This window comes from Apteryx mantelli, chromosome 2 (assembly GCF_036417845.1).
Source record: "Apteryx mantelli isolate bAptMan1 chromosome 2, bAptMan1.hap1, whole genome shotgun sequence".
NCBI lineage: Eukaryota > Metazoa > Chordata > Aves > Apterygiformes > Apterygidae > Apteryx > Apteryx mantelli.
The window spans coordinates 170,883,443-170,906,529 of record NC_089979.1 but is presented as its reverse complement, the minus strand read 5'-3'; the positions used below and the strand labels follow the sequence as shown (position 1 = coordinate 170,906,529).

At 44.7% G+C, this 23,087-nt stretch overlaps 1 protein-coding gene across 1 annotated transcript in view; it reads left to right on the top strand.

Moving 5' to 3' along the window:
* The first annotated feature begins 833 nt into the window (after positions 1-833).
* Positions 834-23,087, top strand: part of ALS2CL (ALS2 C-terminal like) — a 29,666-nt gene continuing 7,412 nt past the window's right edge. Inside the window, exons 1-19 of the mRNA XM_067292065.1 lie at positions 834-914; positions 1,326-1,434; positions 2,424-2,616; positions 4,450-4,515; positions 6,428-6,593; positions 6,919-7,047; positions 7,389-7,508; positions 9,124-9,200; positions 9,601-9,667; positions 10,314-10,510; positions 13,120-13,185; positions 14,074-14,172; positions 16,027-16,185; positions 16,481-16,592; positions 18,082-18,159; positions 19,666-19,793; positions 20,756-20,929; positions 21,701-21,794; positions 22,370-22,527. Of these exons, the coding sequence (XP_067148166.1) occupies positions 843-914; positions 1,326-1,434; positions 2,424-2,616; positions 4,450-4,515; positions 6,428-6,593; positions 6,919-7,047; positions 7,389-7,508; positions 9,124-9,200; positions 9,601-9,667; positions 10,314-10,510; positions 13,120-13,185; positions 14,074-14,172; positions 16,027-16,185; positions 16,481-16,592; positions 18,082-18,159; positions 19,666-19,793; positions 20,756-20,929; positions 21,701-21,794; positions 22,370-22,527 (2,264 nt within the window). The 5' untranslated portion in view covers positions 834-842. The remainder of the gene's footprint in view (positions 915-1,325; positions 1,435-2,423; positions 2,617-4,449; positions 4,516-6,427; positions 6,594-6,918; positions 7,048-7,388; positions 7,509-9,123; positions 9,201-9,600; positions 9,668-10,313; positions 10,511-13,119; positions 13,186-14,073; positions 14,173-16,026; positions 16,186-16,480; positions 16,593-18,081; positions 18,160-19,665; positions 19,794-20,755; positions 20,930-21,700; positions 21,795-22,369; positions 22,528-23,087) is intronic.

The window sequence follows — 23,087 nt, the reverse complement described above, 5'->3', positions numbered from 1 at the left end:
ATCTCAACTCTGGGGGAATGAATCTCACCTGTGGTTTGTGCAGATCAGGGTAGAGGTGAAGAAGCCTCAGAGTAGGCCACCAGGAGCTAGTCTGACATCAGCTCTTCTTAGGGACAGTGCAAATATGCTATCTATGTCTCTATGTCTCTATTACTAAATAAATGAGACCCGGTCCCACGGCCAGATGGTTACAGCATAGCCTATGTTCATATAGCTGTTTGCTCCTTACCTCCCAAAATAGCATGGCTACATGCATACTGCTCATTTCAAATGATCCCTGGCCAATGCCTGAGAATTGCTGGAAGAGCACACACACCTGTGCCGAAATCTGTGCTACCAATTTAATGTTGTAAATTTTTGCAGCATCACGCCATGTACTCATCAGTTTACTATTGTAAACATAGCTTTTGAGAACACACTACAACCAGGCTGAGAATAAATGCGGACAGACGATTTGCAGTCCCTGGGGTTTGCTGTCTTGCTTCACTAAGTTGAAAGAATCTCGAGGTTGTAATTTTTTTTTTTTCCCCTTTAGTAATATCAGCCAACTCTGCCCATGGTATTTTCACTACCTGGGCTTTTTCCGTATTAGTGTCTTATGACATGCTATTAGCTGGCTGTGGAGGTAGGGCTAGAAGGAAGGAGGAGGAAGCTACCGGAGTTTGTTCACATAGGTTTGTTGCTTTTTTTTTTTTTTCTTTCTTTTTGTGCTGCCCACTTCCATTTTAGGCAAACTCTCTCTGTTGACCCAGCAGTTGTGACATATAACCAGCAGTGCACAGTCCTACTCAGAAAGGAGTAACACCAGACCTTTGCTCCTTTGGAGGACTGGGTGCTTCGGCATGGCTCTGCGGCTCCGTATGACAGCTTTTAATGCCCAAAGGTGCAGACTGCGGCACCTAGGCAGAAAACTGGTGAGCGAAATGGGAACAGACACTCTGCTTCATCTGTTGCTGCCTTGTACTTCAGTGACTTTCTTCTGGAAGTGTGGATTTGGCACTAAGCAGGATTAAGGCAGTTATCAAGTTTAGGACCTTCCCAGTCACGTAGAAAGGTATCATAGTCCACGTGAGAAGATCTTCAACTGGAGAATCAGGAAAACTAGGCTGTAGCTTCAGTGGGCTTCTGTGACACCAGCTCATGTTGAGCTACTGGGTTTCTATTTCTTCTGCAAAATTTCAATTGTTTTTTGGGGGCAGCAATCTTGCAGCTCTCCGAGTGTGCTGTCCAGAACAGGAAAGCCTGAATGTTCACACTGAGCTTGGAAGCCGTTGGTAGGTGGATATTCATGCAGTGAGTTTACATGTGGCTTTTTTATTGTCTAGGACATGTGCACAGCTGAAGCAACTGCATCTCTGCTCCAAGCAGAAGAAACCTTCTCAGCATGCTTGGCACGGATAGATGCCCTCATCCTCAAGCCTTTGCTCCAGGCAGGTAGGTCAGAGAAGACTACTTTTTTTTTTGTCTCTAACTTTACCTTGAGTCACCTCGCTGGTGCACCTATGAAGAGAATTATAATTGAGAACTGAGGACTGGCTGAGGACTCACTAGAGGCTGATTCATAGGAGTAAGTGATATGTAGAGTTGTTTCATTTAAGACAGCAAGGTCTTGAGGCCGCATGTGACCTTTCATGCAAGCCTAGAACTGTGGTTCCTGTTGTTTTTAGAGGATAATCTAGATTCTGACCGCTGTAAGCAGAATCATATACTGGGGAAGATCTAGAAGAGACAGAATTTCTCCCTTCAGTCGATCTGGCCTTCTTGAGCATTCAATTCCTTTACATATGTCTGCTCTGAGGCTTGTTTCTATTATGGTGTGTGGAAATCAGAAATGCTTCTCACACGTGCGACCCCTAAACTGTGCCTATTGTGCCTCCCTGTTCCCAATCTGTAGTTGTGTCCATCTGGGAAAGTAAAACTTGTGAGTGCAGCTTCTGGGATGGCAGTAAATCAGAGCAGCTTCACTGAAACAACAAATCTATGTAAATATTCATGAGCTCTTTTGGCCAAAGTGGTGTGACTGGATTAGGCCCCTAGGGTAGTTCCTACTCGTGTCACTGCCTTTTAGCCTCCAAGAAGGCTGGGAACAGCTGTTTGGGCCAGGGGCAAAACCTCTCAAGATTTTCCTCCCGTGCTCGTGCCTGAGCTGGGGCTTAGCCTTGCAAGCTGCCACGACCGCATGCCCTACAAGAATGGAAAGGAGAAGGCCTTAGCATGGGTAGCCCATACAATTAATTACAGGAACCCAACCTGAAATAATCATCACCTCCTTCCTCCCAGGAATTAATTTCCCATAAGAGCATATGTACTTCACCTTGACAACTTGGGCTGAGTGCTAGATCTGGGCAGTGTCTTCCACAAGATTTCTTGGCATTCAAAGCTTTCTGATGGCCTTTCTCTTTCCCTCCATCTTTTCCTCAAAGAGCCTCATGACCAGAAAGGAAAGGACAACTTCAAACTCTTACTGCTACTGAATGATCGATTTCAAGCTCTCTGGAACTTCACAGAAGAAAATTACCGGATACTCAAACAAAAATGCAGCACTTCGGAGTCATTCTGCATCCAAGACTTTTACACCGTCTGGAAAGGAGACCTATTTCTAAGCCTCTACATTCAGTAAGTACAGAAGCATTTCAGACTAACATAAGGGACTCAACTTATCAACTGCTTCTACCAACTCTGGTAGGCTGGCGCAAAACTTATGCATTTAATTTGTTCAGTACTGTTCATTTATTGTTCAGTCATTAAGCAAGGAAGTGGTTGCGTTCAGTGCGTGGGCTAAATGCTGCAGACTATTGGATTTGTATAGACCATCTAATAGGTAGTCTTTTTCTATCTGTGACCATGCTTTGGAAGAGGTGTAAAAGGCAGGATTTTTTCCTTGAAAGTATTTTTTAGGCATCTTAAAAAACGGGAGGAGGAACAGGGTAACAATTTGTGACTGGGGAAGTTATGAGAGCAAAGCTTGGGCTGTGGTCAGGAGCAGAAAGGCATGTACAAGGAGGCTTACAGGACTTACAGGGATGAGGAGAGGAAGATGTCAGCAGAGACAGTTCATAAACCTGTTTTTACCATGCTTATTTGGTTTTGGGAAAGGGTGTGGTAGTAAGTAATGGATATAGCACGGTGTGAAAAACATACTGCCCATAGCTGATTCTGTAATTAATTACATACGTGTTCCCCATCTGTCTGCAATGCAAAGTAAAACGTTTGCCAGACTCACTGGAGTGTGCCTGACCTGTGCGTTGATATCCCAGCATGGAAAAGGGTTTATGGGCACCTGAGGTGACGTAGAGATCAAACAGTGCTCAGTCCTCCGTTCATCACAAATGTGGCCAAGCCACATGGGCTTGAACCATCTCTGCAGTTTGGCACTTGAAAAAGGAATGGGAGGTGAGCAGACAGGGTGCACTGGCTCCTGGAGCTTGCTGCTCATCTAGTCTTGGTTTTGTTTTTTTATGGGTGTGCATGTGGATGGAGGCGGAAGGAAGGAATAGTTTTTTTTGTTGTTTTTTTTTATTTTATGTGGACGATAGCACTTCAGAAAGAGGTGAGCAAGAAACTTTGCCATTGCGTGAGTGGGATTTGGAGCAGCGTGTGTTGTTCATCTTGAAATGGATTCAGTGAATTGAAATTGGTTTGCCTTAAAAAAGGCAAATAAGAGTTGGAAACTTGTGCTGAGATTTCAGCTGACACAAAAGAGAAGCTTATCTGGAGGAGATCCCTTCTCTCCTCATTTTGAAATGAAAACTTTTTTTTTTGCGTGTGTCCTGTAAAAGAAGAGCTGGTTCCTACCTGCTTCTGCTGACTCACTCTGTGCAGTCCTGATCCTACTATGTCTCATGCTTATAGGAGCAAGCAAAGACCCTCTTTAGGGTTCTGAAAATCAGCAATAAATAGATGATCCTGCTAGATGTAATAAATGATAATTAGTTGAGACAGAATACATGACTTATGTGAAATCACTACTGGAAGAAGGCATGATATTTGCTGACAAAATATGGCTCGATCTCCCTCTAGTGTGAGATGAAATACATTGACATGAAATACACTGACTAGAATTTATCAGCAGTAATAGAGACTTGATACTTCTATTTCAAGCAGCAGAAATTCATGCATCTGATGCTGATATCTTAAATCTGCCAAGGCTGAGCTTGCTTTCCAGGGTGGTTGCACAAGATTACTTCTGCTTATGCTAAATGCCAGGAAGATTGACTTCCTGTAATGAAACTAGTGCAAGCAGTCAACAAAGCAGTTAAACCAAGGAGCTAGCTTGGGGAACAAAAGTGGAGTGAGCCAAAGTGAGAGGGTACGATAGCTACCTCTCTTTTTACCCCCCTTGCAAAGGTCGAACTGACCATGTTTTTCAAAAGAGCTTGCTCCCGCTATTGCTTAAACCTTGTAGATTTGCATCTCTAACTCTGTTTGTGCCTGTTCTTTTTTTAACAGATATTTCGTCACTTTTGCAAACTATGTTGTAGTCCACGGCTTCGAACACGCCACAAAGAGCAGAAGGTCAGTGGGCTGAAAAATGCTTATTTAGCAGCTGACAGGAACATAGTAATGTTGCAGGCAGGAAAGTGATTCCAAAGGAGCAAATGTCAATATTGATCTGGGAGTCTGGACCTAGCGGAATGGGATGATCTGCAGGGAAAACATGGGTTGAGACACTTAACAGGAGAGAGCAGCAGTGAGCCCTGCCCTTGCAGTCATCTCGGCCAGCTGCCGCTCCTCTGAACCAGCTTCTCCTCCGTTCTGCCGAGACCACCGGACCAGGTTTTGAAAGGTTTCCCCTGCAGTTCTCTTTCCCCCTCTTTTCAGCCATGCACAACTCAGAGATGTTGGGGGGAGGAGTCCAGTAAATTTTAGGGGTTCAGATAAGTAGTGAGAAAGGTTGGGACCCTAGAAAGGATTCTGTGAGAATCTGGCAGGAGGATCCACATGGAAAAGCTAAAAATGAAAACTTTCCTCTCTCCCCTTGCAGTCATAAGCGTATTGTATGAAACGTGCGCCACAGCCTATGCACACCAACTAAGCAAAACACATGCAAGGGAGGGGAATGGGGCTCTGGGGTGCTTTTACGGCAGCTCTTGCAGAGCTAATCTTGTCCTGGAAGGGTTCCCACAGTACAGGGCCATGACTACTTATTGATCATGTAGCTCTGTTTGGTTTCCCAAAGGATCAGAAACCCCGAAGTGAAGTCTTCCAGGCTTGCTCTTTAGAGAGGTAGATGTGACTTCTTGTGGATACTAACAGAGTGACCCTGAACCTATGGCCAGTGTGCATCCGTGCAAACGTCTGTTAGCCGGTCACTGTTTAGGCTTGGAAGGGGGAGGGAGGCATCTGGCACTTCTACCTGAGCTTGTGCTGGTGCCTCACTTTATAGTCAGTGACAGGCACCTCTGGGATGTGACTCACCCTATCCTACTGTAGATGCCTAAAATAGGGCGGGTGAATTGTGCTATAAAATTGCCCATTTGTCTGCCTTGCCTATAAGGGGATCCTGGAGCGCCCAGCTCTGGTGGAGGTTCCCAAGGGCTGTCTGCAGTGTCTGTGCTTTGCTGTAGAGTAACTGAGCTCAGGATGGCTATGGATGAGGCAGTGCTGTACTTCTGCCTTGCTGTAGAGCAAAGCCTGGCCACTGCTGAAGCATGGAGGATGCCTGAGCTACCCTCTTACGAGCGCTCCAAAGCTTGGTGCGCACCTCTGGGTTGAAAATAGTCCCACACTGGAGGCAAACTGGGATTTGCTTAGCCATTTTCAGCTGAGTGCAGATGTATCAACAGCTCCTTCCCTCCTTGAAGCCTTTCTGTAGGTTTGCTCAGAGGAATACCAAAACCGTGCTGTCAACTCTCCCTCCTTCTAAAGGAGGAAAGTGTTGTATGCTCCTTACTATTACTCCTTATCAGTTTTGCTCCAAGTTTACTTGACATCATCCACTTAAACCTTGATACATTGACTCAAATTATGGTGTTTCAGTCCCTCTGAACAGGCTCACAGTTGTACGGAATTAACTTTTCTGTTCAAGAAATTTCCACTGCTTGTCCCAGATGTGGTCAGAGACTCGTGGAAATAGCAACCAAAGGGATGAGAGCTGGACACGAGTAGATCTGCAGTCACTTTATCTGAGTCACCCTTTGTTGTGGTTGTAGAAGTCATGCTATATTCTGTATATCTGTGGGTGTGATTCCTATTTGTGAAGGGTGCTGGGCCAGAGGCAGAATGGATGGAGCTCTGGTTTGCCTCATTGTCTTATTTCTGTGTATTTGGTGTGCAAATAAGTTTGCACAACATTGTCTCCTGCTCCTTGAGGTCTTTCTATACCATGTCTGGGAGTGAGGTAGCCTATCATGTTTGGAAGGCAGGGGTGTAGCAATCTGCAGAAAGACTAGTTAGTGAACCTTTGTCTTCATTTGCGATCTTGCAGTGAAGCCTGGAAGCATCATAAGACAGTGCTGAAACAATTCCTCACAGACTTCACCTCCGAGACCTCCATGTCACTGGCCTTGTACACTGTACTTCACAAGCCTATCCGGGATCACGTTGAGCAATATATACTGCTCCTTACCAAGCTGAACGAGGCTCTTAAAGAGGTAAGAGGCTTTATATGATGTTGCTTGACTGGCTCACGTTAACATCTCATGCAGGGCTGTGGGGCTTTGTGATGATGAGTGAAAAAGTTGCCCTCTTGCAAGTGCTCCAAAGCTTGGTGCACACCTGTGGATTGAAAATACTCCTGGACTGAAGGCAAATTGAGATTTATGCAGTCAGTCTCAGCTGAGTACAGATGTATTGGCAGCTCCTTCCCTCTCTGAGGATCTGGAGCTGCTGAGATTTTTCTGCGACTGTAGCCCAGAGAGTGGAGGTCCTGCACAGTGGTGCCTGAAGCATTTCTCAAGCCCTGCTTTCCTTTATTAGGGCCCTGAAAAAGACTTGGTTACCAGTGCTATCAAGGAATATGTGAAGCTAGAGTCTTTCATCAGCCAAGTCCTGGATGAAGCTTGTTTTACCAAGGCCTTATGGAAATCCCTGGGCTACAAATTCACGGTGAGTCAGAGAAACAGGCAGTGGCTTGGTGGGGGGCTCTTTTGGAGATCTTGCGCTTCTGCTTACTCAAGGGGGGAAATTTAATATGAATCAAGCATTCAGGGCTTGGTTTGGAAGCTGCCAGTTGGAGCAGAGCAGTTTGGAAGCTTTGGACAAACCTTCTGATCACAGGGTGCTTCAGAAGTTAAGCCTGCTGTCACCGTGCTCTGTGTCACGAGTCAGTCGGCCTCTGTGGGAACTGGTGTCTTGAGTTGCATGTCCTCTCCCAGATCCTGATGTTTCTCCTTGGGAATGCAAGAGCTATCTGTTTACCATCTCTACCTCTGTGGTTCCCTCTGCAGGACATGCTCTGTGTTCCCGAAAGGAGGCTGCTGGAAGACAGCAGAAATCTTCCCATTTCTGCCAGCACAAATCGATCAGACCGAATTCTGCTCTTTGATGATGTCCTTGTGCTAATTCAGGTGAGTCTTGAACCTTTCAGGGTGTTTGGAAGGACAGCAGAGATGAATGGCACTAAGATTAAGAATCGTTTAATGCCGAGACTGCAGCAGAGCTTGGCTGTTTGCAAAACCCTGTCTCAGATCCTTGCACCTGTGATTTCCACTGGAAAATAAGAGAAGAAAGCCCAGTGAAGCAGGAAAAGGGGAACACCCGCATAACTTTTTCCCCCAGTAAATGCATAGGATCCAACTGCCACAGGCACCTTTCTAAAAACCCATGCCCTCACCTGCATAGGAATCTGTTTATTTCTGTCCTTGTGCATTCAAAGGGTCCTGATGGGTTAAAAATCTTATACTGCAAACGCTCATGCATAAGACTAAATCTGATGTTTTGTGGTTGACTCTGCTAGTGGCCTGGGAGCTGGAGTTGATGATGCAGGTGTTCCTGGGGCTATTTCAGGAATTTGAGGCCTGGGTGTGGAACAGACAGGGAGTGTCTATGGCTGTGGACAGCTAGATAAGTAATATGTGTTCAAAGCTGTTCTACAGCATGTATTAACTAAGTCCAACCTGGCTTGCTCTGACTGACAGCTCCTTAATGCTGTGGTGTTCTTGCTAGGAGCTAGTCACCCCAGGCTCCCTTTTAGTTAGAGGAGAGAAAAAGGCACTTTCTGGGTGTGGTTCATCTGATCTGTTTTAGATGCCTACATTTAGGATGAGTTGAGTCATGCCCTCAACTCCATTGACTAGAGCAGGAACCAAGGATAAGCAGCTTACATGGAGATATCTGCATTGTAGTCATCTCTGTTCAGTCAGTGGTTCCCGCCCACTGTTTCATCTGCTGCTATGACTGTTATTAAAGCTTGTGGAGACATAACTGGACTGGTATGGAGCTGGCTAGCTTGGGATGCAGAAAGGGGACTGCCAAAAAGGGCTGTAGAGCTGGGAATTTGAACCCCCCTTCTTACACTGTTCCCCCAGATCCAATAGATACATCAGTAATTAACTCATGGTGAGCTCCATGGTGCTTGCTATGGAGCCTGAACTTGTTCAACCATGTTCTTGCAGACAGCAGCTCTGTAGTGTAGGCACCTGGTATTTAGACAGGGAAGGGAGATGTAATCTTAAACGTAGTTTTTAACTAATATTCCAAACACTTTATTTTCTTCTGCTTGGTGTGCTATTGCTTAAAACAGTGATTCCTTAAATGTTGTACTTGCAGGCCACTGCATGGCAGTGGCATCTGGAGTCCAGATCCAAGTCAGATCATAAGCAAAACTAGAGCCTGCTGAGTGCCAGGGATGATTCTGGTGGGTTGCCATGTGATAAGGAAGAAATTCTTGTAGGGATAAGTGCCATCTAAAAGGGTGTATTGAAACAGTCTGTTACTACTAGTTGTAGCCGTGGTTTTATGGACCACCATTTAAAAGTGATAAACTAAGAACTTCCTTCCTTCTCCTGCGTTCCTTCAGTTTCTGAGCTCTGTCATCATAGTGTGAGACAGACGTGGACCACAGAGGAGGGAATTTACACTGCTGCCCATCTTGCTCTGCTGTTCAGTGGATTGAGAGGGTGAGGGCAAAGTGTGATATTTACGTCAATAACAAGAATGTCTTCTCTCTTTCTGGTTCTCCAGGGTAACAGCTTTCAGAGTTTTGATCTGAAGCTTGTGTGGGTAGACAAAAACTGCAGGGAGAAGTCAGCTCCTGGAGTGTAAGTGAAATACTGCCACTTGAAGAAAAAGGGTTCAGCTTGACTGTGGAACTGAGAGATTGACTCAAAACCTTGCCTCATCTCCTTTCCATTCGTGGAGGGAGTTGTTTCTGGGATATGGGTAATCAGCTTGCATCTCAGATGGGATCACAGCAGCTCAGACTTGCATTGCTTGTGTTTGCTGACATCTTGAAATCAATCAATAATAAAGTGCTTTTGGCTGCAGACCTAAGGAACAAAGTTGAATTGATTAGTTGAGTACTTCTTCAGAAGGGGGGGGGGGAAGAATGTCTGCGAAAGTATCATTAGCCTCTTCTGAAGAGGGATGAGAAGAGCGGCAACTGCTGCTTGACCAAGAAACGTATTTTTCATAGTCTCTCTAATGTCCTTTGCTTCACAGGTATGGCCTCCACATTATTACACCAGAAGAAACATTCTTTCTGTCTGCCAAAGATCCTCAGATGAAGGTTAGTTGTGGGCAGGGCTTTTCTGTTCCTCCTGCAATACCATGTACCTAAACATTGAAATAGGAGAATGGCACAGAGGTGCAGCTCCATGTTGGCAGCCCCGTTTTGGGTACAGAAACATTGGCTACTGAATGGAAGCTGAAATCCCATTTAAGCATTTTAGCATAAGGATTTTAGCTTCCTGATCAGAAGACAAATTAGTGACTCTGCATCTGCTTAAATTAAGACCTTTTCCTCTGTGATTTGCCAGAGGTGGCTTAGACAGTCAGTGGTAGATGAGTGGTATCAGGGCCCTGAAAGTTGTCTGATCTGGGCACTGGCGTGTGGTGCAGAGGCCCAGTGAGCTTCACAGCTGGGAACCTTGCAGCCGCACCAGCATGGTCGCGTGTCGAGGGCAATTAGTGATTGTGGGAGTCAGGCTCAGCTGACTTGGAAGTGTTAGTGTCTTTTTGCAGCATCCAGTTTGCAGGAACCAAGCTAATACCTCCTACTGGTGCTGTAGATGGGCACCAGCATGGCCAGCTGAACAGCACGGAGTAGGGGAGAACCCAACCTCTTGTTGCTTCTTCTGGAATGTTTCCTCTTGGGACCCGTCTTGCTTTTTTCACTGGTTACTCCATCACTCCTCTTCCTCCTCTGTCCTCAGGCTGTTTGGCAGTGGAAGCTGAACCAAGCCATCCGCCAAGCTCTGAACGGGAAACGCGATTTCCCCCTGTGGGGCAAGACCGGGGAAGGCACCGAGCCTCCGTCCTGCCGCTTCTTCACCTATGTCTTCAGGCTGGAGGGCAAGTTCAAGAACGCGACCTACGAGGGCAAATGGCACTGGGGAAAGCCTCATGGCAAGTAAGGAGCCCTTTTTGCCCGCCTTCCTGAGCAGGAACACGCAAGGATGACCCTGCTGTTTTGGTACAGCGCTGCCTGGATCCAGCCAGGATAGGCGCAGACTAAGACTAATTTCAAGAGTATCTGTGAGTGTGGGGTGCTCCATCCTGGGCTGAGGGCTTGGACCGCAGACTGTGGGCTGGCGACTGCCCTGGGTGTGCCAGCCCGTCTAGTTCCTGCCTCACTTGTTTCTGCAGGGAGCGAATCTGGTATGGAGGACAAATTCAGGGGGCAATTGGGACACATTTGCTTGTTTTTAGGGCTTGGTCAAAGTATGAGTCCAGGCATGTGATCTATTGTATGTGTCTTAGTAGCAATACTGGGTTATAGGGTAAATTTTAGAGGTTGTCCCTAATAACGTGGTAATGATCACATTGAAGGCATTGCATTTGGTTGTACCTGTAATTAGACTTGAGATAATGTTTAACATCAGGATCTTAGCCTGAGGCATAAAATCTTACCCTCAGGATGACAAAAAAAAAAAGCCAACCAAACCAAGCCAAACCAAACCAAAAACCTCTTTGCTTGCTAGTGAGGGAAAAGCTTTCTCCTGCTCTATCAAAAACTATTTGAACATCCAAACTTTTATCAAAAGAAGAATTGTAAATAAATGAATAAATAAAACCTTATATACAAAAGTTGCTCAAATGCAGTTTTGGGGAGCATTAGAACTATTCACTAAATACAGCCCAAGTTTAAGAATGAATCCTGTCAAAAGGGAATGGCTTGTAATTTAAGGTTAAATAGCCCCAACCAAGATCCCTTTGACACAGAATTAGAGCATAGTCTCTGTTTTTCTGCAGAAGCCTGAAATATGAGTAACTTCCTCAGACACCAACACAGGCTGATTTGGGAGTTTTATATTTCCTGAGTTTTGTGCAGTTTGTTTACAGTTGCCATTGAAGCAAAAAAAGGATGTAGAGACTTGGTTTGAAAGAGCCTTCTTAAAACATTCAGACTATCCAGAATCAAAAGTTTAATATCGAATCTTCTGTAGAAGAGCTTGTGCCTTGCTTCACAATAGCATAAAATAGGTGTTTGGGGTAGAGCTTCTTCTGGGCAATCATCACACCTACTTTCCCCAGCATCTGTGCTCCCAGCAGAGATCAGAAAACCACTGGGGTGGTGGCAACTCTGCAGACACAGCACCTCTCTGTGCATTGTCTCCTCCTGTCTTAGGTTTGAAGGAGTTTTGTGATGAAGAAATACCTTTGCTGCTTCAGTTGACAAACTTAGATTCAGTGACTTGAGTGAGGTATCCCAGGAAATTTGTGACAGAACTCAGTGACTTCAAGTGCATTTAATTGCTGGGCTTTTAATCGCTTAATTACTAGGCTGTCCTTCCTGCTGCTGAAATTGCTCTTGTATGTGACTTGCTACTGATACGTGATTACAGGCCAGCAAAGTTGGCCTTGATAGCTTGTCCACCTCTGAAGGGGAAGCTGGCGTGGGAGAGCACATGAGCAGAAAGCTCCATGTATTTCACTCTACCCCTCCTTTCTTCTGTCAGCAGTAATGTGAATCATGGCTCTCCAGCAACTGCTTCTGCATTCTTCACCCTTCTGTCCCACTACTCCTCATGCCTTGAAGTGGAAGAAGTAGATCAGTCTGGCTGACAAGTAGCTTAAACCATCTCCATGGCTGGAGCAGGCATTCTCTCTGGCTTGCTCTCCTTTGCTTTGCATTCATAACAGCAAAGCAAACTGAGATGCGTAAGTCCACTTAAATGGATCCAACCACTTCCCTGTATCTTAATAACAAAACCCCAATTTCTTGGCCTTTTACCTGTCTTGTGTGGGTGTTTAAAGCAGCAGCCTTGGTGAAAGTCATGCTGATGCGTCACAGTTTTGGTTCTGCACCGTTTAGCATTGTCTTTGGATGGGGAATGTGTAGGTTGGAATGTGTAGATGGGGAATGTGCATCATCTGTGCTGATGCAAGAGTTAAAACAGTGAGTGGGTGCAGGTGGAGTGGGAGACAGGGAGGAAGAAAGAACCCATTCACAAGCGGGCATGGCCATGCAATAGTTTGACCATTACATTGACCATTCCAGTCTCATCGTTGTGTCATTACCTTGCATAATCATGTCTACAACCCACATACAAAACAGATGGAAAGATAGGAACTCTTTAGGCTAGCGGTTGTCTCTTCTGTTTTCAGAAAGCCTGGCACAAGAAAGTTCCAGGCCATGCTGTCATTAAGTTGTCTGTGGGACTGTGCACTGTTGAAATTTTGGCTGGCTTCATCACACACTGTACTGTAATTACAAAACAATCGTATTCATTGTTCTAAATTGATGATCCAGCAACACTGCAAAATGCTTTTGAGATTTATGAATTTGGAAGAAGATTCTACCAGCTCATTCCAGGGCATGAAAACCTGGTGGTGTTAAATCCTTACAGTGCAAACCGAGGTCCCAGTGGTTCCTGGAGAACTTCTCTGTCTCTGTCCCCCGAGGAAATATTTTGATGTTAACAATCCCTGGGTTGAGCCTTTATGCGTATCTCCTGACGTTGAAATTGCAAATGTTGCTGGCAGTCTCCCCTGTGTAATGCTTGCCTCGAATTGCAGGGGGACACTGAAGTGGCGTGATGGACGGAACCATGTTGGAGATTTCAAAGAGGGATTGGAGCATGGGTAAGCCTTAAAAAATAGGGTGTTTCTTGCTTTCAGAGTACAATATTGAATGGTTCCTACTAGAGGTAAAGTCACGCTGGCGTTTTGTAGGGTGGTTCTTCTCCTGGTGTGGAATTCATCTCACTTAAATGTGGCTGCTTCTAGCTCAGCTAGTTTGTTCCCTTTACAGTCAGTGGAGAGAAATATTCACTGTTACAGTCCAATTCACCTGATCTGTTGTAGACACCTGCTTTAGGCTGAATAAGGACTAGAGTGACTGGATTGCTAGTTACTACAGTAAAGGGAGCAGGCTCAGATGATCATTTCAGATGGAGACATCTCCATTTTGTCAGATGAATCTCATCCCTAATCTCTAAATCTAGGTGAATTTATTCATGTGAAATACCTTGAAAAAGTCATAGAAATATTCAAAACCCCCCTGGATGTGATCCTGTACAATGTGCTCTAGGTGACCCTTCTTGAGCAGGGGGGTTGGACTAGATGATCTCCTGAGGTCCCTTCCAACCTCAACCATTCTGTGATTCTGTGATTTTTAGATAACTTTAAAAACTTATTTTAAATGGGCAATTGCTTTGGTAGTCTAATTCAGCCCCTAAACTAGGGAAAGGGGGAGAAAGGGTGGGGGGGAAATCACTGCAAATAGCTCTGTAGAAAGGAGTAATGAGAAACTGTGACTGCAGCTCACAAGGTGATGAGCTAGAACAAGCTCTTCCTTGGAGCAAGTCAGTAGACACCTGACAGTAATCTCAGAGTTAGAGCTGACCTTAGGTACATAAATTTGTTTGGGAGTGTGGAAGGTCTTTAGTTTTTATACTTCATGAAATACAACCGAGTTGCCTTTCCCCAATGCTGACCTCTGTGCTGACATCTGCTGTATGCACCCTCTAGGTTTGGAATATGCCTTGTCCCACGTCGATCTGAAGACCGGTATGACTGCTACAAGTGCCACTGGTATGAGGGCAAGATGAGAGGCTACGGAATCTGTGAGTAAGTAAAGCACAAAGACGTACTCTGGGGGAAAGGAGGTTTCACATGCTTAAAGGGTGAAATGGCCCCACCTCACTGAGAAAGGCCCAATTACAGTATAAAGCACAGGGTAATGCAGACCCCAGAAGCTAATGCTTTTGCTTTTGGCCTTTTCTGGTTTTGCTTTGGAGATGGGCAGTATGGCTTTGGCAGAAGCCCTGAGTCTCCTCAGCATCAGGGTAGTAAGCCCTTCTCTACAAGCTGTAACCTATGTAGCTGCCAAGCACAGCAACCTCTGAGCCCTATAGGTGAGGATGTCATTTTGCATTCGTGCTTGTAGTTGTAGAGCAGAGTGTCTCATCCAGCTTTCAGACAGGACAGACTTAGTGGAGGATGTAGCTCTCTCTCCTCCCTATCTGGCCATGCTGTCTGAACTAAACCTTGTACAGAGTAACTTCTGTAATGGTAGATGAGCTTCTTGGTGTAGGAGTCGTAACTCATCCTGAACTGCTGAAATGGGCTGCTTCTCCCAGTTTGCTTGGATTTGGTTTTCTTGCTCACTCAAATTCTGAGCTTAAACCTAGAGCTTAAGACATGCAGTTCAAGATTGTCTTATTTACTCATCAAAATGCTCCTGGAAAAACTAATTTGCACGCTTGTGTCTCAAAGCGCTGTTGGGAATTTGGAGGGAGCCCAGTCTGTAAAGAACTGTATTGTGTGATTATTGTGGTATTCCAGCCTTAGCCTCTTTCTCCCGTCCGTTCAGAAGGCCAGAAACTGCAGCTGAGGCCTATTCAGCAGGTTGTAGACATAAACCAATTTCATTTGCAGCCTATGGAGTTAGCTGGACAGAGCCAGCTCGCTTTGTTTATGTAACAGCAAATACGACTGCATCGCATCTTTGATTAGCTCACATATGGCTTGGAGTCAAATGTGCTGGCAAATGCGAAGACTCATCTACCCATCATTAGCATGCTTTTGCTGAGCCAACTGTGGCAAAGGAAAGCAAAAAAAACCCAGTTCCTTACTTCAGTTCCTTATCATGGGGATAAGCCATCATCCTTCCTACAACATGCATGTTGTGCTCCATAGTTATGAATCAAACTCAGAGTACAGGACATGCACAGAAATCTGTAGGGAAGACTGAGCCTACTGAGCAATGCTTGGTACATGTTAATTGCTTATAACCAATGCCCTGTGTAGCTGTTGTATAGCTACTGTGACTGTTAGTGCTATATAACGTGTTTATATTTCAAGGACACTGGTAGTGTCAGGAGCCATAAGAATATGAATAGAGGGAGTAAGAGGAACTGAAGTATACTGCACTTCTGCTAGTGTCTCTGGTCTCAAATGTGAGAGTGGGTTGATAATTATCAGTGACAGCTCTACTTAGCATAAGCTCTTTCTCTGTTCAAGAGGTCTAGGGCCAGCATGAACAGAGCTCTGGGGAGCTCTTCCCAGGTGGATGATCCCAGGAGAAGGGGTGGCTGGTGGGTGCAGAAAGGTGAAGGCAGATCTGGCTTCCCACTTAATCTGATCTACTCCCATGGATAAACCAACGGTCATTGAGACCTGGCTGGCAAGAGGCCAAGGACTGAGTTACCTCTCCCAGGGTAATTGCAAGCTTTAATAATGGGGCTCTTCAGGCTTCTAAGTGATGTGTCCTCAGATAATGTTGAAAGCTATGTGTGGAGTGGCCAGCTCAAGTGGTGCACATTCCTAGTAGTGAATGGCTACAGGTTCCAGAACTATCAGTCAAATACTTGTAATATTTAACAGGCAGAAGAACTCAATCTAATCATCTTCCTGGCTTCCCACTCCAATAGTAGCTGTCCAGTAGGCACCATCTTAAATTACATCTGTGTCTCTCTGCAGGTATGGGAATGAGATGGTCTACAAAGGCTACTTCAAAGATGACCTGCGTCAAGGGTTTGGGATACTGGAGAACCCCTCGGCTGATCATCCATTTAAATACACAGGACAGTGGGAAAACGACAAGAAGAATGGATATGGGGTCTGGGACGACAAAGATAGGTAAAGGGGGTATAGATCAGAGCTGGCTTTAGGTACCTGACGTTTTTGTCCCTCTATTTGGAGGGGAAAGCTTCATGTTTTGTTGGGGAGGATTTGGGTGTGAAAGGGAGGAAATGTTCAGACTCTGTTGTAGGGCTTGAAATCCCGGGGAAGCATTACCTGAATTGGATTTGTGCAGTAAGTGCTGCATGGAGCATTATATTGACTAAAGCTAGCCTCAGAAGGTGATGCATAAAATGGATTAAGATGTGGTGAAACAGGGCAAAAACTTAATTCCTTTTCTATTGCATTCCAGAGGGGAGAGGTACATAGGGATGTGGCATGATGATCACAAACATGGACAAGGCATTGTAGTAACCCAGTCAGGGGTCTGCTATCAAAGGACATTTCATGCTGGTAGAATGGTGGTGAGTACCCATTTTCAGTGGACTCTCTATATCAGTGGGACATGGAATTCCCCATCAAGGGCAAGATTAGGTTGAAAAATAGAAAGCAAGGTTTAGGCATTGATGTTTTATCACAAGAAGAATTTTTTGAAGAAAAAGGCCTAAATTAAATCATATGCTTCTTACCACCTTCTTGGGCTTTCTGTGCAGTTAGGAACTGGACATGAGACTGTCACTTTTCCTTGCTTATGCTGAGACATCTTACAGGTTTGGTTGTTTGACCATCAGGTCACAATTATAGAGCGGAACTCATGTGCGATGCTGTGCAGGTATATATGGTGCTACATCTGCCTTAGAGATTGTTAAGCCTTTACCTTGCCAAGGTGGACTTACCTGTGTTAAGTCTGCTCTCCAGCTCGTTGAAAGTCGATATGTTGGTGCGGAAAGCAAAAGGGATTGGCATGATTAGAGCTGGCTGGGGAATAAAGGGATTTATTCTCATGAAAAATACACGCTTAAAAAACAACAAACAACCCCCTCCCCACACACAAAATTAGGGCAAAATGTTTAGCATGGAAACTTTGTCGGAAGGTCTTTCCATAAAAATTCCATCTGCAGAGGACCAAAATAAAGCTCTCTTTTGGCTTGCCAGCTGCTGAAGGCTTCTTTAACTTCACAAGGCTTCCGGGTGGGGAGCAGTCGTTTTAGCTTTCCTAGTGGAAAATTGGTATGGCCAAGATGCTTCCCTTGGAAACCTTTTATTTTTGCCAGGAAGGGCACTTTCCATCAAGAAAACTATTCCAGCGGAAAATGTGTTACAGCTCTAAAAGTGACCATGTTTTCTGGCTGGTATATTTGCATCTAAACCTTCAGGCCTGAACCTTGGGCCAAGCCCTTACAAGAAGAATCTTCCCTGTTGGTATAAAGTACCCTGTGTCTGTTCTTCATCTCGGTGCTCCTTTTCTGAAATGCAGGCTACTGTAAGCAGCTGTGGGAGTCGAAGTAATGGAACGAGTAATTTTATGAGTGCTTAGGTGCAGCTCATTAAAACCATGTTGACTGCATGAAAAGAGATGAAGCTAATTCTACGTGGCAGCTGGCTTCCTCTTTTCTCTTAATCATCTTGCAAAGAATGACACAATTGGCTACAGTCACCAAAAGGTCATAGGATTGGGAAGGCCACTAGTTTGAGCCGTATGGTAATTCTTGGTGACTGCTGTGTGAGCAAGAACCTGCATTTAGTTCCGTGTTCTAGGGAAATAAATGTAATCATACTCTTCTTTAAAACTGCCTGATTACTCAGTACTATTTTTCCATGTAATGATGCCTAATCGGTTATCTCTAGAGCACCTTCTTGCTTTTCTCTTGAGTATTGCTGATGATATATTTGGCTTGCAAAAGGGTTTCCAGAATCTGCACCTTGTAAATAGCCCCAGTGGCTGTTTCTAGATGAGACAGGGTAGGTAGGAGGTCCATGTCATGTATTTACTACCTGTGCTTTCACATGTAGGGTTCTGGGATTCTGCTGTTGGAAGATGACTCTGTCTATGAAGGAAACTTCATGGAAGATCTAACATTTGTCGGAAAGGTGAGCGTTTCTTTCTTCTCAGCCTTTCCGTACTACTGCTAGCTTTCCAGAAGGCTGAGGGATTCTTCTTCAAAGTTCATGTCCTCCCCCTCCACTTTCCCCTCATCCCCTGGAAAATAACTTATTTTATTTTTTTCTTTTCCACCTGTTACCTGTCACCTTCACACAAGGAAGGCTGCAGCTGAGAGATTTCAAGTAGCAGGGAACTGAGGGCTTTGGGCATTGCTTTGTTTTTTACTTAAGTGTTTTGTTTTGGTTTTGGGGGGGGGGAGTGGCAGCACTTTGCAGATACAGTTTGGGATGTTTTTGTGTTCATAGAACAAATGTTACAGCCTTTGTAGTGGTTGGGAGCATGGGAAACAATGCATAAAGTAAATGGAGTTGCAGTACCAGTGCTATGCTGACGTAACTGAGATGTTAGCACAGCTGAGTTATCTTGAAGGCTTAATTTTGCAATCTGGCCATTGCACTGGCACGCTGAACATTTTGCAGTTATCTTTAACAGAAATATTTGGTCAAAGCGTTCATAAAGTGCCCCGTTGCAGGGAAAACTAGTCCTCCAGCTTGTTACAGAAATCTATGGCAAGTCTGACAGGAAGCGTGTGGTTAAATCAAACTGAGCTGATGTCAAAATAGATACTTGATGGTAAGGATTGCAAATAATGCACTGTCATTTAGTGACTTGTCATGGGAGGAAGAGTTTGTTGTAATTTTCAGCTGGAAGACTTGGGATAGATTTTGCAGAGACTGAAGTGCTTAGATACAACATCCTCCAAAATTAATGTTTAGTTTGAGTGGTTAGTCTAGAAAAATCTGTTCTTTATCTAAAGCAATAGTGCCTCCTGCTATTAGCAATATGGATTTCAGGCTCATATTCCAAGCCAGACTAGTTGCCAAATTGTTTGGCTTGGGAAATAATTTAATTAGAACCTTTTAAGTTTGAATCAAGCTACTGCATGTCTTCTCCCATATTTGCCCCAGAGAATTTAGGGTTATTCTTGGTAGCAGCAAGCACTTGAAAGCTTTTATGGTGAATATCAAATGTTTCCCTCTACCTGTGAGGCCAAACTTGCATGTGGTTTTAACCAGCAGAGGAAAAACACAGGAGAAATTGGAAGTTTCATATGTTCACTCCAGGTTAGAAATAACTACCTCCAAATTTAAGCCAGAGATTTTTATAACACAAAAAGGATTTTGAATACTTGTTGAAAAGCATAATGTAAGAGCCCTTGTCTATATTTCTGGGTACTCTGTCTATAGCTTTCCCCCTCCAGAATCCTATACGTGTCATTTAATAGCCAGGATTTTGATCCGTTGCCTCCAGCGACTCCTACCTTAATGACACTAGTGCTTTGGATGCTGAAAATGTACGGCTTGGTGCTGGAAATTGTTCTTAGTCACTGTTTCAGGAGTTGGCTCTGTGAAAAGAGTTTGAGATCTCAGTCCAGCTTGTTTCCTCTCACTAATGAGATCTTGGCAAAATAACCCTTTATTTCTCTGTTACAGGGAAAGCTGTCATTTGCCAATGGCTTCATTCTGGAGGGAACCTTTACTAATAAATTGGGCCAAGGCCTTCAGACGCAAGGCATCCTGAACACATCAAATGAGCAGCTGGATGACAGGATAACCAAAGCGTGAGCAACAGCAGCTGACTTCTCGGGTTTTGGCTTGTATTTTGACAGTACCTAGAGGAGACTTGGATCAGCCCTTACAGGAATCAAAGCAGTCCTTGCCTGAAGGAGCTGATCTAAAATACTAATATATTGCCAGGAGAAGAGGAAAGGAGAGCAGAGTCTATCATTTAATCTGCACATCACATAGACTCTTATACTCAGGACTGAACCCTGCAAAGGGATGTTCTGGCCTCCAGGCTGGAGGCCTGGGTTCAGCCAGTGTCACCCAAACGAGGGAGTTCTGGTGGGAGGGATAGGGGTCTTGCAACTGGGTCTGTGCTGCACTGATATGGCCCATCAAGAGTGCAGGTGGATCTCTGCCCCGAGGCAGGAATTCCTGTCCTGGGTGGATTCCTGTAGTAGCACTGAGGAATGTGTCCTCACTGGTAAACCTGTGAAATAAGGCAGAAGCAGAGCAGCTACCTGTCCTCTGAGGTTCCTTTTGTGCAGTCCAGTTCAATTTCCTCTTTCCCCGCCAAAACATTTCCAGTCCATCAGAGTTTCTATGTTGCGGAAACAGGTCCTGTTTCCTGTGCTTTTCAGACAGCAGTAGCTACTGGTGGTGGTTGCTTAACTGCCTTCTTGCTGTCAGTCTCTTCTGTAGGCTTTCAGTTGGAATAAATAGTCTCTTTCTTTAGAAACATCTGTAAGGGGAGCAAAAAATCTGTGATCAATTCATCCGCAAAGCTTCAGGTTGTTGATGTTCCATGCACAAAGAGTTAGATTCTCTTGACCCAAAGTACCTTGTTGCCAGGATAATAGGCTTCAGTTGATTTCTGCTGACCTACCAGTTAGGTACTGCTAAATTTCTCTGCTCCCATAGTTTTTGTGTTAATGTCTGATTCTGGAGAACTTTCCATATCTGAAGGTGAAAAAATGGAGGCGGGAGGTAGAAAAGCCTAATGTCATGTCATGTTGTGCAGTCAGCTGGGCCTTGAGGAGTTCCCAGTAGAGAAGAGATGGAAGGGGATCTATGACCAGTTCCTGGAGTTCATCCATTCTGGCTGCAAAGAAGAAATGGAGGAGTCTTTCACAGGTTTCCACATACAAACAAGCAAGGAGCTGCGGAAATCTCAGGAGTACCTCTTCTGCCAAAGGTGACTATTGCACACTCTTGTTGTGAGAGAGGAGCCCATTAGTGTAGAGAGGATAGTGGTATACATTTGAGTCTGCCTTACATTCGAGTCATGAACTCGTGCATCTCCAGATACTCCTGTCCATGAGACAGCATCACTTTCTTGGAGGAGGATGAATTTGAAGCCTGAATTTAAGTTTGGGCTGTTGAGGCTAATTCTTATATGTGAAAATCTGGGTGGGATTCACCTGATTAAATGTAGGCATCTGCATGTGAGCCAGGCATCACCGGCTCCTTTTGCTTGTTTGCTGATGCCATCAGTGGATGCGGGCTGATCTTATCTCCCCTGAAGTAAATATCTAAAATAGATCAGATGAGCTTGTTCAGGATGCAACTTAGACCCCATCTACCCACAATAGCCATCATTACCTAAATTCATCACCTTTCACTCCCCTTAAAACCAGCCTTTCTGTTTAAAAACATGGTGCTTTTCAGGAGAACAGAGTAGAACTCCTTCATTCTAATAGTCTTATTGCCCCTTTGTATCCACTTGCAATACCAGTTGGGAATTATTCCAGTACTTTACTGCTTGATTTTAAGTCATCTTAATTGTTTATAACCCATAAATGAGGCTTCACTCTAAGTGAAGCTAGCCCAACCTAGTCATGGCAAGAAAGGCTTTAGTGGAACTCTGTCTGAATGAGGGCGGTAGAAAAATTACCTGTGGTGGAAAGTAGAAAGAAAGGTCTGAAGTACAAAGGGATAACTCCTTCCTCATCTCTCATCTTTTCAGGGGGACTGAGGATGTGTCCTGGAAGATGGAAGATATTCTTGAAGAGCTAGTTCAGCACCAGGAGCTGAAGTCACTGCTACCTTATTTAGACAAGGTAAGGTTTAAACATCCCAGTGATCCACATCTGTCCACCAGACATGGATGTAGGTCCTCTTGCTTGCTGTTACTTGCTAATAGCACATACAAAACAGCCAGTGACTTTGAGTCTTGTCTTCTCTAAATTATGTGTTAATATCCATGCTTGTAAAGAAGGGAGATTATCTTGCATGCTTTCTTGGAGACTCATTTTGTGTCTAGGAAATGATGATAAAGCTTCAATCTCAGTTCTCTGTTTGCCAGGGAATAAACAGCTGCTGGAAACGATTAACAAACTTCCATGCAGTCTTGGTGGCTGGTTTTCACTCAGCCAGCCATTCCCTGAAGCACCCTTTGCTCTCTCTTTGATATCACAGCAAACTTTATGTAACACAGCAGTTTCTAAGTGCGTTTCTGCCCGATAATGAGAGAAGGATGGGCTTTTGGCATCAAAAATAGACCAAGATTAGAGCTGATTACCTCTAGGCTTGTCCTCCTTTGCTGACAACAGAAGCTGAGTTGCCTTTGAATGTTCTCCTCTGCTAATGGCAAGGGCTGACTTGCAAAACTTCATTTTCCTCCTCTGTTGTGCAGGCACTGAAGTCTTCTCTGCACCCACTGGGAAAGCTGCTGAAGGCCTTGATGATAGCTTTTCAGGCAACATATTCTGGGATTGGGGCCAATAGACACTTGCTGACTATGGCACAGGAGGAAGTCAAGTACTACGCAAAGAAAATATGGGAGTTTTACCAGTAAGTCAAGCATGTTCAGTACTTACAAGAGATATGAGCCTAGAGGGCTTGTGAAGTAGACTGTTGGGATCATTTTTTAAGGTGTCAGGGCTGCTTTATTTCACATCATATTTCTTGGGAGACTTGCTGCAGACCTGTGCTAAATAAAGATGTATTTGCACTAACTAAGCTCATTTGGAGTGAGAGTACGGGTGAGGGGAAGGAGGCCTTAGCACAGTGCTACCGCTCTATAGGTATAGCCCAGGCTCTCTCCAAAGCTAGTGAAAGGAATATGCTGTGTGTGTACATTTGAAAGCCTGCTTCATGCCTCCGGACCTTTCAGGTGTGGTGTGGGGAGGAAAAGGCACTTTACTCTGCCATGGCGCTGGCTAGGTTTCCTAGGCTGCTACTTCTGCACCAAAAAAAGGCAACTCCCCCTCTATTTTAAAACTAAACAGCTTTGACTTGGAAATATCAAGACATCTCCTAGCTAGCTTTTTAGAGCAGAGACTTGTTTTAAATAGGGCAATTCTAAACATCCTCTAATGTTCATAGATGGATTAGAGATTTGGCTGGTGTGA